The sequence below is a fragment of the Chiloscyllium punctatum genome, chromosome 38 (genome assembly GCF_047496795.1).
Source record: "Chiloscyllium punctatum isolate Juve2018m chromosome 38, sChiPun1.3, whole genome shotgun sequence".
NCBI lineage: Eukaryota > Metazoa > Chordata > Chondrichthyes > Orectolobiformes > Hemiscylliidae > Chiloscyllium > Chiloscyllium punctatum.
The window spans coordinates 45,271,012-45,295,521 of NC_092776.1; the positions used below are offsets into that span (position 1 = coordinate 45,271,012).

Here is a 24,510-nt window from a genome sequence, read left to right on the forward strand (position 1 = left end):
TATACAGGTAGCTAAGCACAGAATCTTAGAGGGGCCTGAGTGACATGGGCATGGCAGGATGTGGCAGAATTGAATGAGAATTTGGAATGGTCAGTTTCAATGTCAGGAGCAACTTGCACCATCTTGTATGTGTTTCACACTTGTCATGGTGAGATTCCCACTCAGCAACAACAAGTTGCCAATTGATGAAGATTAAAACTTGCTAAATATCTTGTTGATGGCGCACAACCCTCCTCAATAATGTTCAGCCTCCAACATGACCAAACTGCCAAACAAGGTAGATATTGAGAAGACGGAAGTCAGAGCAAGTGCCGGACAAATTCAGCTCACCTCTTACTCCTCGTGTTGCCCACAAACAAACTACAATTGGGGCATGATCCATAGGCACTAGCGCACCATCTACAGTCGATGGCACCTAGCATCTTCTAAACTCTTGCATCATGCACCCCTCTGATACACTTGCAGGCTGCTTAAGAAATACATGTGTACTGAAGAGTGCATCAGTAACTAGCATTGAAAGGCTGCTAGTTAGAAAGGGCTGGCACCCAGCTCACGGATTGGATCAGGCTGCATCTCAGGGCTGCTCACTTGCCTTCTTAATGCTCGCTCACTTAGTGCCCACCTGTGAACGCAACAGCATCCATGCCTTATGTTGCTGTGCCATCCCTGTCAGCGTGTTGGCAGAATCAAAGGTATCATTTCTGCTGCTTTGAGGTGCTCTGTTGCAAAACCACACATACAGGCCACTTGTCAGTGAGGAACTATCTCAGGTTGTGGGGTGATGGTGTTGGGGGGGAGGATTCTCTTGTTGGGTGGCACACCGAGAAGCCAGTTTAACACCTACAGACTGTGACCGCTGCCTGTGGGGCAAAGGCACTGCATGTGTCTTCAACCAAATGGCCATGCTAGAAACTAAATGTGGGCTAGTTCTCAGTCCAGTCAAGGGGGCAGGCATTGTTGGTCAGAGGATCCTGTTGCAGTCAGACTGGGCTATTATCGGCACACAGTCCGCTGGTTTTTTGAAGAGTTGGCTGCTTCGAGCTCTCATGTTGAGGAGATCTGGCCCAATACAGACTGGGGAGGGGGCAGTTATGTAGGGCCAGCTGTAGCAGTCCTGCAGTATTGTGTATCATCAGGTAGGGAGCTGAAAGCTCAGTGGGCAGGGGTCTTGCTTGTGTCTAGGGGCTGCTTGCTGCGGTTGGTCAAAGGTCTGGGGTGAATACAGTCCTTGGGGTCCAGTGATCTTTCAGGATGATTATTGGGGAGCTCATAGTAGGGGGATTCACTGTCAGAAGAGGTGGGGGAGTCAAGGCCTGGGGAGAAAACAGGCATCTGTAGAAGTGGGAATAGGGACAGTGATGGAGGGACACTCAAAAATGAATGGTTTATGTGTGGTATAGTATTGGGGGGTGTGACAGGTGGGGGGGAAGGGGGTGTGGGCATTGTTGACAGTGATTCCCACCGTCACCTCCACAAGGGTATGCAGGATGGGCATCATCACAATGGAATGCCAGGGTTCGGAGTAGAAAGCTGGAGATGTGATTTGATGTGCTGGAATCTCCAAATGGAGTTCAAATAGGCTGTCAGGGTCAATCAAGGTCATGGGCAAGATGGAGACTTTGGGTGGCTAGGTGTAGCCCACTGCTAACAATGGGGAGCTTCATCCCCAGCCATCACTGTCCCTTCTCTAGAGGTGAAGTGCTTCCAGAAAATGGCAAGTGACAAAAACCCAGGATCCACATTTTCTGGATGATAGGATGTTGTAGCAACAATTACATGAAGGAACCATTTGCAAAGCCCAAATACAATTAATTTGCAATCATTTCATCAGCTGTATGCTACATGTTGTAGAGTGAGGGTGCCTCGAGTCAGATGTTGGTCAAAGGCAATTTGCAAAGGGCCATTAGTGCCTGAAAATTGAGCCTGGGCATCCCCATGCTGTAGACTCAGCAGCAATGACATTACCAAAGGCCTGTGCTGGCCAAAGGGGAACCATTATTCACCCAGCTACCTGGGGTGCTCTAGGAGGCACACATCATCACTCCATTGTCTTTCGTGTATGTTTAACCATGCCCTGTACTGAAGGTAGGGAGAGGTTTCAGAGTTTGTGTGGGTCTGGGATGGGATGTTGGGGGTGGAGGAGAACACCAGCCAGACTCTCTTTGGTGTTGGTCACTCAGCTGGTGTGACCTTTTCTCCAAGTTGGTGCACACGCTGAGGCTGGATGACCGAAGGAGACATGGCCCTGGGAATTGGAGGGCTATATGTCTCACTCTCTGGAGGAGAATGTGCAGCCTCATCTGGAGGGGCTGGTGGTAAGGACCATTCTGAGACCAGCGAACCACCTTCGCTCAGTGTGTTCCCACCGTGAGTCATTTCCACTGAGAGGGCTGTATCCAGCTGCTGGTGGGATGTTGGTCACTGTCACTGCCTTCCTGAGGAGGTGAAGGTAGCATCAGGAGGATCAGGCCCCCCCCCCCCCCCCCCCCCCCCAGAGGATGTGGAGTAGCCAGCTCAGGGAGAGGTCCAGCTGCAGGGCCCCTCAGGATGGGTGGGGTATACAGGAGACCCAGAGGTTTCCCAGCCCCAACTCTGTTTCCTAGGGATGAGTAAGGCGCTGTGCCAATGCAGTCTGTGTGTGGCCTGGGACACTGTGATGAACTGGAGCGGACCCGGCAGCTGTGAGGGTGAATTTCTATCCGATTGGCTCCTTCCGGGGAGGGGGTGGGTGACCTTTGTGGGATCTCTCAGTCGTGCCCCCCACAAATACGTCAGGGCAATGATCGATACCATCCGGGCAAGATCACACCGGCTCATTTCATTTCCCGAAGATGGGGTCAGTGCTGCAGCGTGGGCAGGAGGATTCAGGAACATAGCTGTCTCCCAGGTACAGGATGCCAGCGACTGTACCCACGCGGCACTGACAGGGCCAACACAGTATCACAACACTATGGCATTCATCACCAGAAAGAGGTTCCATTCCATCCATGATCAGATGATCTGTGATTCTGTTCCCACTTCCTGGAGGGGTGTCACCATTCCTACATCCTGGAGCACTCATGTGTACCCAGTGTGTTTGAGAGTCCAGGGGCCTTACCTAGTGGGTTACTGGGGTAAGGGAGTATGTGTGGCATCATCCTGGCATACTGTGCTCTGCACCCTTGGAGTAGACAATAGGATGGTGTGCTGGATATTTACAAATTGGAGAGAAGGGAGCAGGTATCCAGGGAGCAGAGTATGGATGTTGGAGTGGGGGAAATTGGAGTTGTCCATGACAGACTCCACTACATTGGATGCTGCAAGGCAGGTAGGACCTGACTGACCCTTGGTTCCGGTAGATGGGAGTTGGGTGCAGCAAACCATCATAGCCTGTAAATTAGTCATTGGTCATGATCCCTAAATCTAGTTTGCATTATGTGATCATATGATAGTCTCTATTGCTTCTCTTTCATTGTTCTATGAATAAAAGCTCATGTTTGGAATTGTCTGATTGCTTGACACCTATTAGGCAGTGACAAGCTGTGGGTATCCAGTGGGCATTTACTGGACAATGTTAAGTTGCAGGTCTCCAGCGCGCACTGGGGACAGGATAGCACTCAGAGGGTGTTGAAACAGGATGGAACTACGGAGTGGCAAAGTGTGATGCGGTGGTAAAACAAGTGTGAGAGAGCGTGGTTGCATGCACAAGGCAGTGTCAGCCATGTTGGCTCAGTGCCAAGGGGAGCATGGGTTTGTGGCTGCTGTGCCATTCTGCTGCTAGTGAGGAGTAAGGGCAGATTGTCGACACTTATCTAGGTCTTTCAAAGATGGCACAGGTGCAAGGGATGCTGATCTTTCAGCAAATATCCACTGAGTGATGAGTTGTTCCAGGAATGGCGGATAATAAGATTGGGTGGAAACTAGATGTGAGACACAGCATAGGGGCAGGGTAGACAATTAATGTGGTGAGTTTGGTTTGGTGCAGTAATCTCATTGAACCTCACAGGGAAAATCCCTCCAAAAAAAAAACTTGATGCAACTCATCAAGAAGTGTGTTTATTGAAGGGATCATGTACTGTTAAATTAAAATAACAAGTGTAAACTTGAATTGCAGAAGGAAAACCTGATTTTAAATCACCATCCTGTTAGGATAGGATGCAGGATCTTGTTTATCGTATTTGGGAAAGTGTGAAGCCTTTGGCTTCCTTGAATGATCAAATGATTTTTTTTCTTTGTTATGCAGCCACCTCTTTTGAAGGTCTGAGAAAGAACTGTGAAGAGCCATCTTCTCCTCCATTTAATCCAACCACCTCCCTCAGTGCTATCATCAGGACACCCAAGTGTTATCACATCTCATCGGTGAATGAGAACACTGCCAAGCGGCTTTGCCGACGTTACTCCCAGGAATTAATCCAACATACGGTCTGCCAGCTGCTCAGAACATACCCTGCTGCTACTAGGATTGACTCCTCCAATCCATCGCCCCTCATGTTCTGGCTCCACGGGATACAGTTGGTTGCTCTCAATTATCAGACAGATGGTGAGTGGCTAGATTTGCGAACCCTCATTCATAAACATGGTTTGTTCGCTGGAGCTTCCATGAGCTGCATCTGCAAGAGTAAAGACCAAACATAATTTGAGAGCATTAGTTCAAAGGAAAATTTGCCATTTATCATTTTATTTACAGGTCATTCTAAATTTGAACATCTGAATTCCCTTCAATTTCAGCATCAGTCAAGTAAGCCAGAGGCTGTTGTATGTGATACCCTTGTGAATCTAACCACAAGCTCTGTGCAGGGAGAGGTTGGTTGAGTACTTGTTACAAATTCAGGTCGACCACAGAACTTTGGCTTTGATTTAATGATATCACTCATCCCCTTAAATGGGTTGGAAGTGTGTTTTTCTCTGTTGTGTACGCTGCTCTGTATCTGCAGGCACTGTGGTGGGACCTGGGAATATAACAATGTAACTTCTTTGTAATCTGACCGGAATCTGTTTCAAGCATGTGTACTACTTTAATCCTCCCAAGGTTGGCTGAGTTAACATTGGATGAGACTTTGTTTGGTTTGGCAAGGGTTTGTTTGGTTTGGTTCTTCAGCTGCCTTCTTCCACATTAGACAAAATATATGTAGCTCAGAGTATGATGCTGGTCACTTAGTGTAACTAGTTCATTCTCTGTACACAAACTGGGCAGAATTTACTGGACCTTCCAGTTGGTAGGTGGTCATGGACACTTCCAGGAACCCTGACAGAATTAGCCCCCATTCAGACAGTCTGATGGCTGCCATCAGGGTTACTGGGTCCTGCCGGATGAATTTTCAACCTTGCTACCATGCAATTGGAGGCCAACAGCTCTCCAGCACCACCAGTGGCCACTGCCAGTACTGCAGGAGGCCTGGGAGGAGGACGGTTGCTGCAGTTCTGGAGCACAAAGTGGAGCCGGATCACCAGAACCAGTCAGGCAGATCCCAGTGAGGAGCAGGCAGTGTGAAGAGCTCGACACCCCTCTCTATGAGAACAGCCCTTGTTGCTGCTATGTCTTGCTGTTGGGCACATACTGCCCAGCCACTCAGCTGCTCACTATCTCCGATTGCTTTCTGGTAACAAATTACAGGCTGTTTCTTCCTCATGGTCACTCTTCCTTTTTTTTCTCTCAGTGATGTCGCTTCTGAAAAAATTGCATTGAGTGATGCCATAAATCTCGAGCAACAATTGTGCTGATTGCCCTGCCAGTCATACAGGGAGACCGCACTGGGCTCAAATCTATGCACACTACCTACCTCTCCCTGCCCAGAGCTTGTGGTTAGATTCACAAGGATGTCACATGGCCTATTCGGCTGAAGTTGAAACTGAAGGGTATTCAGATTGTAGTATTTAAACTGACATGGAAATAAGGTGATAAATGTGTAGCTGGTCTCCACTCTCTATATTTATTGAAGGAGTAATCCTGTAGTACTTTAGAGACTCTATTTGCTGTTGCTCTGGTTCTGACTTTGCAGATTCTGTCGTCCCATTTTACTTCCAATGGAGTGGCTCACATTACGTTCTCGATATTCGTTCCAAAGCCTTTCTTTAAGTCTAGTCGATATCAAAGACGTTTGCCCGTGAGGTGTAGCATATCTCCTGGATGACCAGAAAGCATCCCAGAGGTCATTGTTTGGAGACTCTCTGGAACATATTCCTCCCAATTGTTGCTGGAATAACATCTCCAGATTTGACTCTCCAGGCAGCTTACCATTCAGACAAGCTTCATTTAACTCTGATTTCTCTCCACAGCTGCTGCCAGACTTGCTGAGCTTTTCCAGCAATTTGTGTGTCATACATCTTGCATCTTACTTTTAGGGGGAGTGTCAAAATCTCCCTGCTCTGTGTAGATGATAAGCACATTCGGCACTGGACTGAGAATTCAGCGCTTCCATTCTTTGTCTTCAGCAGTGTACTGATCCTGTAGTTAACCGTCTCTTCTCCTTTTTGACCCTTAATGCTCGGTTAATGCAGACTTTGTTGCAGTTTAGTTAGATAAAGGTCACTGAAGCTTTGCAATCACTGGCAATATCTGCAATAAATGTAACAATCCACTTTGAAGTAATTGCCAGTGAAATTGCAGCCACAATCAGGCTGAGTGGCTCTTTAAGTCACACTTTCCATAAGTTTACAATAGACAAGCAATTCTGTGCTTTTGGAGTTGAAATATGAGGTGAAGGAAACTTTTTTCCAAGGGCAACGTCTGATGGAAAGTTTTGCTGAAAACCAGCACTTCATGGTCGATGCATTAGCTCCATTTGTGAGTTAATCAACAAAGATAAAATGTGGTGAGTAATGACAAGTTGTATCACAAAATAATTATCGACTGGTTTTATTGACTAGGATCTCGGAGTTGTTCTTGTTTCCTCAGTAATCAGTTTCTAAATGATTGATTGATTGAAATGAACATAAATATTATTGAACTCACTTCCTCCTAATTTGAGTGCATTACCCTGAGAGGTTTCATTTGATCATCGAACATTAAATAAAAACGGATCTAATCCAACAAATCCACCAATTATACAAATGAAAGGAAACTGTAGATTTTTCTGGGGCGATGCTTTGAAAGCGATGGACCACCCCATGTTTTTAAAAAAAGGGAGGACAAGCCAACATTTATTGCCCTTTCCCAATTGCCCAGAGGACAATTAATAATCAACTACATTGCTGTGGGTCTGGAGTCCCATGTAGGCCAGACCAGGCAAGGCTAGAATTTCCTCCCCTAAAGGACATTTTGCTCTAAAATGTTTTTTTTTCCAATAATTGATAATGTTCATCATTAGATTCTTAACTCATGGATAGGCAATGACCTAGTGGTATTATTGCGAGACTATTAATCCTGGTAATGTATTGAGGACCTAGTTTTAATTACATATGGCAAATGGTGGAGTTTAAATTCAACAATCATCTGGAAATAAGAGTCTAATGATAATCATAAATCTATTGTCGATTGTTGGAAAAGCCCATCTGGTTCTTAAGATGTCCTTTAGGGAAGGAAACTGCCATCCTTACATCTAGTCTACATGTGACTCCAGACCAAAGTCAATGTCATTGACACTGGACACTAACTGATACTCCAACCACTGATGCTTACAGCCCATGAATTAATTTTAAAAATTCTAAATTTTTATTGATTTCGTATTCCAGCATTCACCATAGCGGGATTCGAACCTGGGGTTCCCAGAATATTACCTGGAGCTCTGAATTAATTCCAGAGATAATACCATCAGGTCATCTCATCTAAAGTGGTTCAGCCACAGAATACTATGAAGATCTTTGAGATTACGACATTGTCTCTTATTTTCCTTAGATCTCCCAATACATCTGAATGCAGCCATGTTTGAAGCCAATGGTGGATGTGGCTACGTCTTAAAGTCACCAGTCTTATGGGACAAAACCTGTCGAATGCACAATCAGTTCTCTCCACTGGAACGAATAGAGAACATGAGTCCATCCTTACATTCTCTAACTGTAAGTGCAGAAAGTTGTCTGTTGTTGCTTTCAGCTATCGAGGCAAGAGTAGACCTATTTACTGGGTACAAAATCAACTAGGAGAAAGTGAGGACTGCAGGTGCTGGAGATCAGAACTGAAAAATGTGTTGCTGGAAAAGCGCAGCAGGTCAGGCAGCATCCAAGGAAGCCCTTTATTCCCGAAGAAGGGCTTATGCCCGAAACGTCGATTCTCCTGCTCCTTTGATGCTGCCTGACCTGCTGCGCTTTTCCAGCATCACATTTTTCAGCTATTTACTGGGTATGGAATATAACCAGCACAACACACTCTGTCATTATATATCTCTTCTGTTGATTAAATCTGCATTGGATAACTCTGCATTTTGGGGCCTTTTTTGTTTAATTCAGATAATCTCACTCCAACATGTTAATTAGTGTCATGTCCCATTTGAGATTAAGTAGTTACTTGATGATGAAGGTTAGCCATGAAGTGAATTGTGTCTCAGTTTTTCTGTGCTTTACTGTTAGCTGCCCTTTTAATGGCCATTTTATATTTCCCTTCAAGAAAAAACAAATTGACAACTGGAAACAATACTGGGATCTAAAATGATCATTTGGTTGAATGTTTGAACAAATATAATCACTCTACTCCTGCATAATGTGCTTTGAAGCTGAGGGTCGGGCTCATTTAACTTGTGCACTGTATATCTCTGTAACCAATGCTAGAGTATTTCTACCACTCTACATTGCTCCAAACTCCAATCTCTAGGGCATCCCCTTGTACTTTCACCCCACTGTTGGTAACTGCCATGTTCGGCCCTAAACTCTGGAAACATCTTCTCCTCTCCAATGCTCTCCTCTTTAAGATACTGATTGAAATCTATTGCTTTGACCAAGCGTTTAATCACCTGTCCTTACATCCCTTCCCTTTGTTCAGTGTCAGTCCTTGTGTGATAATGCTCCAGTGAATTAGGCTTTTTTAAAAACCATGGGAAAGGTGCTAAATGTGGCAAGTTGTTGTTGATGATTGGAAGTGCCATTTATTACATCAATCTTGTGTTGATTTGAGTCACTGTGTAACCATACCTATTATTAAAAGAGATTTTAATACTGAAGCTGACTGATTCTCATGCTAAAACAATCCTAGATCATTTCTGGACAGTATGTTTGTCCCAGCAACACATCAGGGAGTCCATGCATTGAAATTGACGTACTCGGTATGCCACAGGACAGTTGTCACTTTCGCACCAAGCCTATTCATCGCAACACCCTGAACCCCATGTGGAATGAACAGTTCTTCTTCCATATTTACTTTGAAGACCTTGTTTTCCTACGTTTTGTGGTGGTGGAGAATAACAGCTCCACTGTAACAGCTCAAAGAGTGGTGCAATTAAAAGCCCTTAAAAGAGGTAATAACCATTTTCACTGACTTAATTCCTTCTTCTACCTTGAGATGTATGGTTGGGCTGAGAGCGTGCTGAATGTCGGATGGTGATCAAAATAGATGTGAATAATTGAGAATTTTACACTCAATGAAATGATACAATGTGAAAGGTAGTTTGAAACAAATGATATTGGAATCAATTTTATTTTATTGTATTTTCTTGCTATCACTCTTGTTCTTTTGCAAAACAGATTGTAACTATTTTCGCAAACTTCAAAGGAGTGTAAGATAAACTAAGAAGTTGAGAAAAGGAAAGCTTTGGAGGGCTATGGGCCAGGAGCAGGCAGGTGGGACTAGTTTAGTTTGGGATTATGTTCTGATTGGACCGAAGGATCTGTTTCTGTGCTGTATGACTTTATGACTATGACTCTGGAAATTAGGAGATCCACAGTGGGACAGTTTAGATTTTTTGAAGCAAATGAAATTACATTTGAAACTCACTCCAGCTATATCATGCTAGAAGTAATCTTTTCAGTGGGAATGTAAAGAATAATTTTGGTGATAAGCATTGTGGTTTCAAAATAGACAAAGACTCCAATGGACAGGATTGGGCTACTGATCTGTTTTACCCAAATTTGGTGCCACTACCCAAACCAATTTCTATGTTCCATTGTTTTTCCAAGTTTCATGCAAGGATTAAAAAAAAGAATTTCTACTTAACAGTGGGAATCCAGGTACAAAGAAATAATACAATTAATAATTAGTCTCACCGGATACATTTTCACCCAGGAGAAAAAAAAGGGTCATGTTAAATTCAGTTTCCAGGAAAAGCAAAGGGTGAACTTGATAAGAAAATAAAACGTTACTTTACTATCTTTTAATACAGACAAAAAAACCCATATCTGGTTAACTTTCACTGCTAAGTCTTACAAGATTAGGCTTATAATTGCTGAAGCCTATCCATTACTCACTGGTAAATTCAATAAATTCAGGGGAAGTTATTGGATATTAACAAATGATTGAATATTTCCATTAACCTGATTTTCTTTCTCTCTCCAAATAAGTGTTAAGAGACGGTTCTTGTTGCAAGAAAATTCTATAAAACATTCTGGAGAGTTCTGGCAAGTGAACACTTGGGGGAAAAAAGAGAACTTGTCAAAAGAAAGCATGTATTAAGAGAGGAATGTCATGTTTAATTAACCTGTCAGATTTTTTTCAAAGATATCCTTGGCATTTTGCACAGGGGAGCACTGCTGGTATCACGCACATGGATTTTTGGAAACGTTTTGACAAAATTCTGCATCAGCAGTCACTGGGTGAATTAAAGAGTGATTTAACAAGAGCCTGGTTAGAAAATGATTTCAGTAACAAGATAAAATATCTAATCACAAATGAGAATTGTAAGGCTTGAAAGTTATTATAAGGGTACACAGAGGATCAGTGTTGGGAACTTTTCCATTATTAATATGCATTGAGGACTTGGATGAAAGATTAATTATAAATATAATGTTCATGTTTGCAAATGGTACTTAAAATAGGTCGGAGCAAATAAGGAGGAACAATGTAACTGACTTAGAAGCATTTTAACCTTTTACATAATCAAGACAATTAATGGAAAGATAGTCAGTATAGATAAGAATAAGATAATTAACTGAAGTTCAGGTATACAATATGGAGAATGTGCTTAGTGGAACAATGGTATAGCATGCTGATCAGGAAAGGAATTCAGGAATTATAAATCCATGAAATTCTTTACCTAGCTTCAGCTAAAATGTCAAGAAAAGGCAATTGTCTATAACTATTGAATGTTGCTAGATAGACAAAATCACACAGCAATTCCATTGCCTACATGATCATACAATCATAGAATTGCCGCAGTGGTTGGGGGGAGGTGGGGAGGTTATCCAGCCCATTGTGTCTTCTCAAGCTCTTCAAATGAATCATCATGTCTCAATGCACTCTCCTGCCTTTTCTCATACCCATGCACATTGTTTTTATTTAAATAATTCATTAAAAAAAATATTTTTACATCTCATTTTCTTCTTTTAAAGTTGCTTTAAATCCATCCCTTCTCATTCTTGATCCTTTTAAGAGTTGGAATAGGTTCTCCATGAACAGTTCTCTCATTAGTTTGATAACTTTGATCAGATCTGCTCCCCCTCTCTCCAAGGAAAAGAATTCCAAGCTTTCCGATTCATCTTCATGACTGTGGATGTAAGGTACCTGATTTAAAGTGGCTATTGGAATTGGATTTAATGAGACAAAATATTTCACTTTTACCTCTCAAGGCCTGGCATTAAAATCACAGCAGCCCATGTCATTGGTTGAATAATCGAACATTATTTGATTAACACCATGGCATGGTTTGTTTAAAACAGCACAATGCATTATCGGTTACAAACAGGCATTATAGCAGACCAAATGATTACTGTATGTGCAGTTTGCAAATTTCAACCAGACTACCTACCAGGTGGAGTCCAATATTCTGGTCAGCATGGCTTTGTCAGGGAGAGGTCATATTGGACAAATTTGCTTGAGTTTTCCAAGGATAAGACTAGATGTGTGGATAAGGATATTCCAGTGGATGTAATTTACATGGGCTTCCATAAGGTTTTTGCCAAAATCTCTCACCTTGGGGATTGATCAACGAAGTAAGATGCATGGGATACAGTACGATTTGGAAAATTAAATCCAAAATTGGCAGGAAGGTAAAAAAGGATTTTGTTTGAAGGTTGCTGTTGTGTTTTGAAGCCTGTGTTCAGTGGCCTGTATCTGCAACTGCTCATGAAGAAGTTTACGGATCTGTAAGGCTCCTGTCTAAATGAATTCTAATTGATGAACATGGAAGTCTTATCTGACTCTGAATCCATCTTTTAACGTGATGTATATCTTTTAGCTCTGCAGCTGTGAATGCTAACACAGTAAATCTGTGTAGACATTTATCCCCAGTTGCTAAACAAATCTTAAAGGCTTGTTTTTCTCTGCATCCGACACATCTGATTCTAGAAACTACAACCCTGAATGCTGTTTGAACACTTAAAATCTGTTGAGAGGTTTGCTATGACCCAGTTAAAATTATGGAATTTTGTAAGCATTCTGACAATACACCTTTGACCTTCCTTTGTTGGCCATCAATCCAGCACACATACACGTCTCCCGTTGTGGCCTGTGTTTTCAAATAAACTCATTGGACTATAACCTGGTGTCATGTGGTTTTTGACTTTATCCAACCCAGTCCAACACCAGCACTTCCACACTATGTTTCTAAGCTGTCTGAAGGCTTAAACTTTTTCAATGCTATTGCAGTAAACCTCTTGAACCTACTTTAATTCATTTCCAAAGTTTTTAAAACTTCTCAGCCATCTGAAAATAGCAAATGAATATCCTTTTTAGCTTCTCTTTAACTAGGGACAAAATGGCATATTTCCATCTTTTCCCGTTTCAAAATGCTCATTGCAGGCTTTTCAACTTTTAAAAGATATTCCTGATTTTTAATAGTGGATTTTCAGGCCTTAACAGCATTTCCCTGTTTTGTTTGAACTTTTAGAACAGCTTTCTTGCAGCTCCAGTTCAGTTCTGCAGCTGTTGCTTCTGGCATTCAGTTTAAACATTTTATTTCCGGAACTGTCTTTTCTTAAAGGCGTAGTTCATCACTTACCACTGCAGAATTTTCTTCTGTCGGTATTCTTTGGACATTTTGTGGATTCTTCATACTGCTGGGTGTTTCAGAGCATTAAACATGAATGTCCACTGCTTGCACCATGTCAGAGTGTCGTACAGCATGGGAACAGACCCTTCAGTCCCAACCAGTCCACACCAACCATGTTCCCACACTAAACTAGTTCCACCTTGGTTTAACAATCATCCACTAGTCAGTTATTGGTTAACTACATGACTTTTTGTTTTAAAACAGAGCATATTATAAGTTGGAAAGGGGACATTACAACAAAGCAATTGATTTCTGTGTGTTTGCAGACTGCTTAGTAGGCAAAGTCAGAAGATTGTAAACTTATAACCATAGATACTTTCAAGGTGATGTCTCTTAATGGATAATAGGCATAGAACATTTTAAACTTAAGTTGGAATCCTGCATTCTACTGTATCCAAATGGTTGCATTGACCCTTGTCCCAACATTTCAACTCCCCCTACCACTCTGCCGAGGACATGGAGGTCCTGGGCCTCCTTCACCGTCGCTCCCTCACCACCAGACACCTGGAGGAAGAACGCCTCATCTTCTGCCTCTGAACACTTCAACCCCAGGGCAACAATGTGGACTTCAACAGCTTCCTCATTTCCCCTTCCCCCACCTCATCCTAGTTCCAAACTTCCAGTTCAGCACTGTCCCCTTGACTTGTCCGGACTTGTCCGACCTGCCTAGCTCCTTTTCCACCTATCCACTCCACCCTCCCCTCCCTGACCTATCACCTTCATCTCCTCCCCCACTCACCCATTGTACTCTATGATACTTTCTCCCCACCCCACCCTCCTCTAGCTTATCTCTCCATACTTCAGGCTCACTGCCTTTATTCCTGATGAAGGGCTTTTGCCCGAAACGTCTATTTCGCTGCTTGTTGGATGCTGCCTGAACTGCTGTGCTCTTCCAGCACCACTAATCCAGAACCTTGTCATTCTGTGGCTGTGGCACATATTACAGCTACACTTTGCTCATGGCATGGGCTGTAGTTATGTATGTCAGACCTGTGGTTCATAGTACTTGAGTTTAGACACTGAGATTGGGTGAATAATTATTTACTTGGGGGTTCAGGTGTGTAAAACTTTAAAGTACCACCAGCAGGTAAAGAAAATGATCAGGAGAGTGAATGGAATGCTGGTCTTTATTTGTAGAGGACTGGAATACTAGGATGTAAAGGTTATGCTGCAGTTATATGTAACCCTGGTTAGACCCTGCTTGGGAACAGTGATCAGTTCTGGGCACCACACCTAAGGAGGGGAATACTGGCTTGAAGTGGGGGGAGTAGGTTAGCAAGAATGAAACCTGGACTTGAGGTTGTTATGAGGGGAGATTATACAAATTCGGCCTGTTTTCTCTAGAATTTAGAAGGTTAAAGTGTGATCTGATTGAAGTATTTAAGCCATGGTGGATAATGATAAACTATTTTCACTAGTTGGGGATTCCAGATCTTGGGGGATAGTCTACAAATTATGACCAGACCATTCAGGAGAGATGTAAGGAAGCACTTCTACACTCAGGGTGGTATATCATTAGAACTCTCTTCCATGAACATCAGTTGATGCAAGATCAATTGTTAATTTTAAATTTGAAGTAGATACATTTTTTGTTAAGCAAAGCAATTAGGGGATTGGAGCCAGAAGAATATATATGGAGTTAGGCCATAAGTCAGCCATGATCTCATTGTATGATGGAACAGACTCAAAGGGCTGAATCGTCTACTCCTGTTCTGTGTTGTGAAAGATAAAATATGTACTGCCAAGCTATTCTGTTGGAAATGTCAGACACTGTAACTTAATGAAAGATCAAGTTCCAGTTCCAAAAGAGATGTGGATAGGTGTGGCTCACTAACTGGTCTTTTGTGCCCGTTATTTCTTTGTAGCATTATTAAACAAAATTCAGATCATACCCCATTTGGCATATTCTGTTTTGTTCAAGTCACTTAATCAAGGGGAAGATATTATTCCCTTGGGTGGCTACAGAGAGTAATAACTTAGTAATTATTACTTATTCATTTATCTCAGCCGCTACTCTTCTGGAGATATTCTGCTCAGTTGTAACTCTCAATATTCATTTATTTACACAAAGTCAAAAATTGGATCCAACAGCGATTTCTTGCTCGGTTCTTGTATCTCATCTAAATATCAATTTAATATTTGTGTTTTAATGGAGAATTGACTGGCTTATTGACTGCAAAAAGCATGACAGGTTTACTAAAATATCCCTCATCCTCGTCCAAATTTACTCCCAGGGTTTTCAATATTTGAGCATTCCAGGGATTTCTGGATAGGGATCTAAAATAGAAATGCAGACCAGTTTCTTCTTCCTAACCTCTGGGTGATAAGGCCACTTATTACACAAGCATAGCAGAGAACTAAGATCCACTTTCTTTACACAGTGAAGAATTGGTAATGGTTAATTGATTTAGCTCTTCGGGACATCAGCAAGTTATGTGGGAAGACTGCAAAAGTTGGCTTATTTGAAAAAGAGATTGACTGAGGTGAAGTTTTGAAGTTTGAATGAACTTGCCAAAAGTGATCACAGTAAAGTGCGATAGTGAAATCATGGAAGAAAATAAGCAGAATGTGTTCATCATGAGAGCAACATAGTTGTGGAGTACATTAACAGGACAAGACATTGAAGTGAACAGGGGAGGTGTTTTGAAATGCAATTGGTTGACCTTCTGGAGAGATTGAATTGAGATGTTTGGGGAAAGTGGGTGAGTGCCTTATTTGGCCTTAATGACTTTGTACCTTTTTCTAAAAACATATTCATACTTTAAGGTTTGTGGCATCACAGCTGCAGTTGTATGGTCTGACAACTTTTCCTCTGTGACTAATTACATTTAAAAGAAAAGGAATTTGCATCTTGGCAAGACCTTTCTGCAATTTTGAGTTGGGTTTTGAAGAGCCATCCCTGTAAACAAGCCATCAACCTGTGCTAGTAAAGGCCTTAAAGTGATCATAATGGACTCTTAGCTTGTGGCTTTCAGTCCATCCATTGTAATAGAGAGGAAATCACAGGCTGAGCTTGTCCCCCTTTAGTTTACTGTAACCCGATCACTGAAGGCTATCCCTCTACTATTGTCACTCGCTGTAGAGTTGTCAAATACCACATGGATGTAGCTGGGACCTGGCAGTAAACAGGCTGTGGCCTGAAGCCCAAAAGGCATGGCTAAATAGTTACTTCCCAGGTCTAATGACAAATGAAAGCAGCTAATCTTGAATGGTTATCTGTGAGGAAAGAACACTGCAATTTAATGTCAGCACTTGGAGTCTTCCTAAAAGCATAAAATTGCTCAGCCATTAATTACAGGGAAAAGGAAGCACATGCTTAAATAATCTGGGCCATTAGGGATGGGCAATAAATGCTGGCCTAACCAGTGATGCCCTCATCCCATGAATGAACTGTTGTCCATTCAGTCTACAGGGGTTGGAAATTTAACAATGGAGGTGAGAGGTTTGCTGATTGTATTCAGCCTGTTCATGCTGATGGATACTGGCTTTTATAATGCAAGTGAGCTTCAGTTTTTGTTTGCAATAGCTGCTGCTGACAGTTGAAGTGCAACTCTGAAAATTAATGACCTTGTTCTACAGTAATAGGGAAAAGTGGAAAATGGTTTGTTGATTGAGTGTCTCTTTTAGATTGGGAAAAAAAACTTCCAAGGCCATCAGGTGACATGCAATCAGTATCAGACGATCGTTTCAAAAAGGCTAAAAGCTCCTCTGCTGCAAGTGAAGAAGGCATTAAGCTGCCCTACAGCCCATTGCTGAACTGCAAATTGCAGTGATTGGCAGCTTGATGGCTGTTCTCGATGGCTGCTTCCCTTGGATCCCCCTTGAGATGCATAAATTAAAGCAAGCAGTATGATATGGTACACTGAGATTGTGCAGGATGGCCGGTAGGATACAGAGATTGGAGGGCAGTACAGGATCAGACCGTGTCTGTCTACCTTAACCCTTTCGTTTATTCATTTACAGGATGTGTATGTTGCTGGGAGGACAACACTTGTTGTCCATCCCTAATTACCCTTGAGAAGGTGGCACCTTATTGAACAGTTGCAGCAGATGGGGGCGCAGGAACACCGATGGTGCCCTTAGGAAGGAAGTTTCAGGATTTTGACCCAGCGACAGTGAAGGAATGGTGATATAGTTCCAAGACAGAATGGTGTTTGGATTGGAAAGGAACCTGCAGGTGGTGGGGTTCCCTTATATCTGTTATCCTTGTCCTTCTAAAAATGATGGGTATGGAAGGAGCTACCTAAGGCCAGTCAACAAGTTAATGTAGGTAACCTTTAGGTCAAGGATGGTCAATATATTAGAATGATCGAAGAGAGGAATGAAAAGGCTCAAAGAGGAATTTATTTGACTTCTGTTTTAATATCATAAAGGACCAGTCATAGATTATGTGATGAAAAGAATATGATGACAAAGGTTAAATCTGATACCTAAAATATTCAACTTTCTTAATTTTTTTATTTCTCTCAGGATACAGACATCTACAACTAAGAAATTCTCACAATGAATCTCTGGAGATATCTAGTCTCTTCATTTATAGCCGAAGGATGGAAGAAAACAACACTGGAAACCTTATACCTTCATCAGTGGTAATAGCAGAATGATTTGTTCATGCACCACAGACTTTAATTGGAATCTGTTGAACAATTTGATTATAGAGTGTATCAAGACAAAACTAACAATATTTTGCTTTAATCAGCTGTTTAACAGTGAGGATCACAGATCTGAAGCCAGTTACCAAGTGACAGTTCATGGAGTGCCGGGTCCTGAACCATTCACTGTTTTTGCTGTCAATGAGAAGATCACAGCCAGGCAGTTACTGTACAAAGTGAGTCACTGTATGATTAGCTCTTCCAAAAAGTCAAGACAATCAATAGAAGCTTCTGCCTAAAAGAAAATCACCTTGCAAGGTTTGCTGGGTAGCTATTGATGTTTTCTTTAATCTACTTAGGAATTGAAACAAAAATAGCAACCTAAAATTCAATTTGGATTTTGTTCTTTTCTAATATATTACTCTATCATAGAATGGTCATGGCATTTGGCCCATTGTATCTGTGCTTACCCCCTGCAATAAGGCATCTGACTAGCCTTATTGCCCCACTTTCTCCATGTATTTCTATCATTTTCTTCTCTTTGGATAGTTGTCTAATTTGTTTTGCAAACTCCAACTGAATCTGCCTCCACCACATTCTCAGGCAGTGCATTCCAGATCTCAGTCACACATTGAGCTTTTCCTCAAAATGATATTGCTCCTTTAGCCAATCATCTGCCATCACCTGGTTCTGGATTCTTTCACCAATGGGAATGCTTTCACAACTTTCTTGAAGCGTGTTACCCAGAACTAGACACAACAATTCAAGTGAGGTTGGACTAGTATTTTATACAGATCCTTTCCATCCAGTGCTGTGGATTTATAAGCTATATGAACACTCCATCTGTCTAATATATCTTCTTTAGTAAGGTTTGGCCCTGCCAGTGCCTCAACCACCTGTTCACCAGTATCTTCATTTATAAAGGCAGATGGATCTTCTTCCATACCAGCATTGTTGGCCTACCTACATCAAATGGACTGCAGCAGTTTAGGAAGGCAGCTCATCATCACTTACTCAAGGGGAATGCTGACCCAGTCAGTGAAGTCCACATCCCCTGAATAAGTTTTTAAAAAGTACATCTTTAATGCAGCCTTCATGCAGTCCCCATTCACTACCCCCACCGCCTCCAATTATACACCTTGAAAAGACTTTGGGATTTTCTTTTGTGTTAGCCACTGGTCTTTTCTGACAGTCTGTTTGTTTTGTGGAATTTTGTTGCTGGGGAATAGTGTACACTAGCCATCCAGTGTAATAATTAACCAATCATTCCTGAGTCAGAAGAAGCATGATTAAGTGCAGAATGGAGACCCCTCTGCTCTGACCCAAAAGTTGCAGTCTTTCAGAGGGCCCTGCATTGTTTTGCGATCACTCTCTAACCCTGGTTAGAGTTTGTGGGCATTTTATGCATGACCAAGCTCATTGTATTAAAGTTGGCAGAGAGAGAAAATCCAGCTTCCCAGCAGCCTGGCCTATGCTCAGCGCAGTGTTGTTTGGAAACTACCATTTATTTCCAGTCCCACCTTGGTTATATCTTGAAACTTGGAAGATATTCAGATAAATAGAGGAGAATATGTAGGTATCAGTTAAACTTCAGATGCAAAGTGCAGTTGCTGTGGATCTGATTTTAAAAATGCCAAATGGGACAGAGTCACAGGCAATTTAATGCTGAATTCCTCAAGTGTACAAAAATTGCATCTATTGGGACATGAAGAATACTGGACAAATCTAAAAGAATGATATCTGAGGAAACATGTCTTACGTTTTTATTGTAAAACACTAGCAGATGCAAAGCTGTGTTCGAAATAACCCCATGGGAAAAAATAATCCAATGGAAGTGATCCAACAAGTTGAGGAGCCAGAACTTGGTGTGTTAAACAGAATACAGGCAGGGTAATTTTTCCAAATGTTTTTAGAAACTGGAACCGTTAATAGCAACATGGAGGAGCCATTTTCTGTGAACTTCTGAGCCATGTTTCATTTCCACTTAACTATCTGTCAGCTTACATTTGTCCTGTACAAGCTCAGAGCTGTGGCCAATTGGTTAAAAATTGACAAGTTTACCAGTAGCATCAAAGACAGCCTAATGAAATTTGAACATAATGAATGATTAGCACCCTAAGGGGCAGGTAAACAGGAAATTAGCTGAACTAAACATTGGTTTCTAATAGTATTTACTTGAAGATCAAAACTGGATTAAGGGCTTTTCTTTTTTATTTTTAGTCGAAGCCATTTTTCTTAAGGGAATTGAATTACTTTAATTGATCCTTCCAGATTGTAGGCGTTTTGGGTGGCTCAGAGGCAGACGTGGCCGACTACTTCCTTGTGGAAGAGAAAACAGCCCTTTCCAAAGATAAGAATGAGTGTAAGAAACAGCCACTCCAGAGGGTCATTAGTCCAGAGGAAGAGATACTGAAAATTCCACAGTGTTGGTTCCCAGAGGAAGGTCTTGTCGGAAAAATAGTCTTCAAAAGCAAGGAGGAGGTATTTCAATTTTTCTTGAATGATTTATTTTTCTCTTATCATCACTGTTTTATAAAACATGCTGTTAATTATTCTGTTTTTCTTTTGTCTGCTTGAGCTAACCAAGGAGGCACTGCCACCAACAATCTCCCCCTTTTTGCATTCACAAATATCCAATTGTTCTACCCAGGTGGATAACTTTGAATATCCAATCGTACCAAAAAGCAGCATTTACCAGTTTAACACCACTGTGTGCATCTCATGCTGATGATTAGATCCCCAACAGTATGGAAACAGGTCCTTCGATCCAACAAGTACACACCGACCCTCCAAAGAGCAACCCACCCTCACTAATGCACCTAACACTATGGGCAATTTAACACGGCCAATTCACCTAACCTGTACATCTTTGGACTATGGGAGGATGTGGCTGTAAAAGTGGATTGTTTGTTTTGGGAGATAGGGGATTGGTGAACTACTTCTGCCAACCTGCCAACAGTTTGAAGGCAGCCCCAGGAGCTGCTGAGATAGGGTGGATATTATGTATTTGTGGCTGAGTGCCTGGAGATCCACTCGTCAGCTGAAATAGCTGCACCTAAGAGAAAGCGTTGCTTGATTTCTTTGTGTTTCCATTTTATCAATTGCACAGTATTTACATAAACAAAACAGAGGTGTGTCAATGTGTCGGTTCTGCTATTGATAATTTAAAGTTTGGCACTACTTTAGAAGTATAGTAAAAACATCTTTAAAAAATGTTAGAAATAAATGAATTATGCTTATAAAGCTTATCTATGTAAGTATTACGATCAGCTTTAGCAGTTTGATATACTGTGTATACTCATATGGAAATACTATAGATTGATACAGAAGGTCTGACAGGCCATTGGGAGGGTGTTTGGACAAGTAGATTGGATAATTCCAAATTATCTTCACTTTGAAAAGGTTCCCTCATGCAGACTAGGGTTCTCAACTCCTCTGAGGGGCCATAAACTGTGACCCGTTGAAAAGCTAGCCCCGATTCCAGCTGCTTTTCACTCCTTCAGTCCCAGAGACAGATGGTCTTTGGACAGGAGTGTAACTGGGGTTGTCATTTCAGAATGAGACACCTTAAGACAGGAACTTGAAACTCTGCATTTAACCCTGTCTGCTGTTTCACCTGCTCCAATCTGCAAGACAATGGCAAGTACTGTCATAGCTGCTGTTTGCCTTTGGGTATCGCGCTGCAAATCCTGTTCTTGCTTCAGGGCCACTCCTGTCACTGGTAATCAAGTGCCGAGCTCACCACTGGCCAAATTACAGTTGTGCATGTTAAAACCACATCACAGGGTTGGGATCCAGGTGTCGGCCACCACGCTCCAGGTTAAAATCCTGGAATCAGCCAGTGACAGAAGACACAGAAACAGACACGCACATGTACACAGACATGTTCACGCATACACACAAACAGAACGACAAGGATCAGAATAAAATAAATCCGAATGCCCGAGTTTTTTTTTTAAAAAGCGCATCAGAAGAACGTTTTTGATGAGAATTACTTTGGAAGGCAGCTTTGATTTGGATGAGAATGTAGATTGGTGGGATCTCCCCTCCTGGGTATTGAAACTGTAAAGAGAAACGGCCATTCTGGGTGACCCACAGTCTGTGGGGTAAGACTGTGCATCCGAAAGCCTACTGACATCACCATCTGTTGCAGGAGCTGAACCAAAGGAACTCCATGAATGAAGAGCGTGATGATTTGAGCTGCAACAGCCCTCCAACAGAAGCTGACAGTTTCTTGGTTCAGGTGCATGATGTCTCCCCAGAACAGCCACGGACTGTCATCAGAGCATCAAAGTTCAGCACAGCCCAGGACATTATACTACAGGTTTGTCAAATTATACCCAATCGACTGTGGTTACAGTATGAGGCTAGTTTTTAATTCCAGAATTTGGTGAATTCACACTTCACCACGTGCTACTTAAACCCGTCAGCCTGGTCTTGTGGATTAGTTGCTTAGTGGCATTACCATGATTCCAAGGGTTCTGGTGATATGTATTTCTCACAAGTAGATTGCCAGCAGAATCCAATATTAAATATATTGAATGACGGTAAGTTACTAAACAGCACCGCTCTAACAAGTGAAGGGAATAGAGTTACTTTTTAAGGATAAAAGTGCTGCGATTGCCAACTACAGTGTGCCACAGTTACATTCATTAATTCAGTTCTGTTCATCTTTACATAAACTTTAAAATATAATTAGCATTACTTTGTTGAATATAATTGTCATGTTAGTATAGTTGAATTTGTTCAAGGCACATACACACAGTGGATCCGTATGGACTGGAAAGTGAAGTGCAATCTGTTTAGGTTTAAGCATGCCAACAACATGGAACATTTATTCAGTGTTAATTGCACTGTAAATTACCACAAATTGTTTTGATTATTTCACAGGCATTAAGTAAAGCCAAGTATTCCTACAGCATCCTGAGCAACCCAAATCCCAGTGATTATGTCCTTGTCGAGGAGGTAACCAAAGAGCCATTAAACAAGAAATCGTCAATGGCAAAGCCTGCTCTTCGAATCCTTTCTGAGAATGAGAGTGTGTTTGTAGCTCAGAGCAGGTGGAAAGGAGCAGGAAAATTCATCCTCAAGCTCAAAGAGCAAGTTCAGGTAGGCAGCATCAACGCTCAGCGCAGAAAAGGTTATTACATCGCAGCCAATGAAATCCTTTCAAAGTGTAATCACTGGTGTTATGGAAGAAATGCCGCAACCAATATGTGCACAGCAAGCTCCCATTAAAAACAACAGTGTAATAAATAACTTACTAAATGAATAAAGAAATACAATAATGTTTTTGGCCTTTATTGAGGCATAAATGTTGGCCAAGAAGGTGAGACAACTCCTTGCCTCTCCATTTCAATGGGACTTTGGGATGTTTTACGTCTGACCTAGGAAGCAGATAAAGTAAGAGTGTGGAGTAGACCATATTGAAGTATAGGCATGGACTCAGTTCAAAGCTGCAGAGTGGGATTTGAACAACAACCTTCAGACATGATGCTCGGTGCTACCACAAACACAACTGGCACATGTGTTTCAAAGCATTGTAGAACCTTGACCAAGTCTATCCATCATTTCATACTATACATACCCCTTTATTTAAATAACATTCTCCAAATGTTTAGGCTTATAGTAAACCACTATATTATATTATAACCTATTCTCCCTGTACTGAATTAATTTGCTCAGTTTAATCAATATGATGCTGTTCCTCCTTTGTTGCTGTGTTAGTGTCCTGGAATCCCAACCTAACATTACGAAAAATGAGCACAAAAACTAAAACAAAAGGGCATAATATCGAGTGCTACACTAATGTACTATACTATTAATCCAGAAATTTAGCTAATATCTGCCACAGCAGATGGTGGAATTTGAATTCAATTTTTAAAAAATCTGCAATCTACTGATGACTATTGTTGATTGTTGGGAAAACCTATCCGGCTCACTAATGTCATTCAGGGAAGGAAATCTGCCATCCTTACCTGGTCTGGCCTATAAGTGACTCCAGACCCGCGCAATGTGGCTGACGATTAACTGCCCTCTGGGGAAATAGCAATAGGCAATAAATGCCGGTCCAGCCAGGGACGCCTGGCACTGGCCTAGACACCAGAAAAGACATTGGCAGAAACAGCCTTACCCACCCTGCAAAGTCCTCCTTACTAACATCTGGGGGCTAGTGCTGTCTCACTGACTAGTCAAACCTGATTCAGTTATACTCAAGGATTCATACTTTTCACCATCACCATCCCTGGATATCTCCTGTCCTACTAGCAGGCCAGACCCAGCAGAGGTGGGGGCACACTGGTATACAGCCGGGAGGGAGTTGGGAGTCCCCAGCACTGACTCCGGACTCCATGAAGTTTCATGCCTTCTGGTTAAACAAGGGCAGGGAAACTTCCTGCTGGTTACCATGTACCATCCTTCCTCAGCTAATGAATCAGTACTCCTCCATGTTGAACAGCACTTGGAGGAGGAAGAACAACTGAGGGTGACAAGGGCACAAAGTGTGTTCTGGTTGGGGGGATTTCAGAGTCCACCACCAAAAGTGGCTCGGCAGCAGCACTTACTGATTGAGCTGGTCAGGTCCTAAAGGACACAGCTGCTAGGCTGGGTCTATGACACGTGATGAGGGAAAAACATACTCAACTTCATCCTTACCGATCTGCTGGCTGCAGGTGCATCTGTCCATGGCAGTATAGATAAGAGTGACCACCGCACAATCCCTGTGGAGACAAAGACCCGCCTTCATGTTGAGAATAATCTTCATTGTGTTGTGCGGCACTATCACCATGCCAAATGGGATAGCCTTTGAAAAGATCTAACAACTGAACCCTGGGCATCCATGAAGTGCTTGGCCCTTCAACAACAACAGAATT

At 42.2% G+C, this 24,510-nt stretch overlaps 1 protein-coding gene across 2 annotated transcripts in view; it reads left to right on the forward strand.

Annotated features, from left to right (window-relative positions):
- Positions 1-24,510, forward strand: part of plce1 (phospholipase C, epsilon 1) — a 366,594-nt gene that overhangs the window by 326,741 nt on the left and 15,343 nt on the right. For both annotated transcript variants that reach the window (XM_072557765.1, XM_072557766.1), the window contains 8 exons: positions 4,223-4,519; positions 7,814-7,974; positions 9,101-9,362; positions 17,517-17,635; positions 17,746-17,874; positions 19,910-20,119; positions 21,792-21,962; positions 22,529-22,747. In XM_072557765.1, coding sequence (XP_072413866.1) covers positions 4,223-4,519; positions 7,814-7,974; positions 9,101-9,362; positions 17,517-17,635; positions 17,746-17,874; positions 19,910-20,119; positions 21,792-21,962; positions 22,529-22,747 — 1,568 coding nt within the window. The remainder of the gene's footprint in view (positions 1-4,222; positions 4,520-7,813; positions 7,975-9,100; positions 9,363-17,516; positions 17,636-17,745; positions 17,875-19,909; positions 20,120-21,791; positions 21,963-22,528; positions 22,748-24,510) is intronic.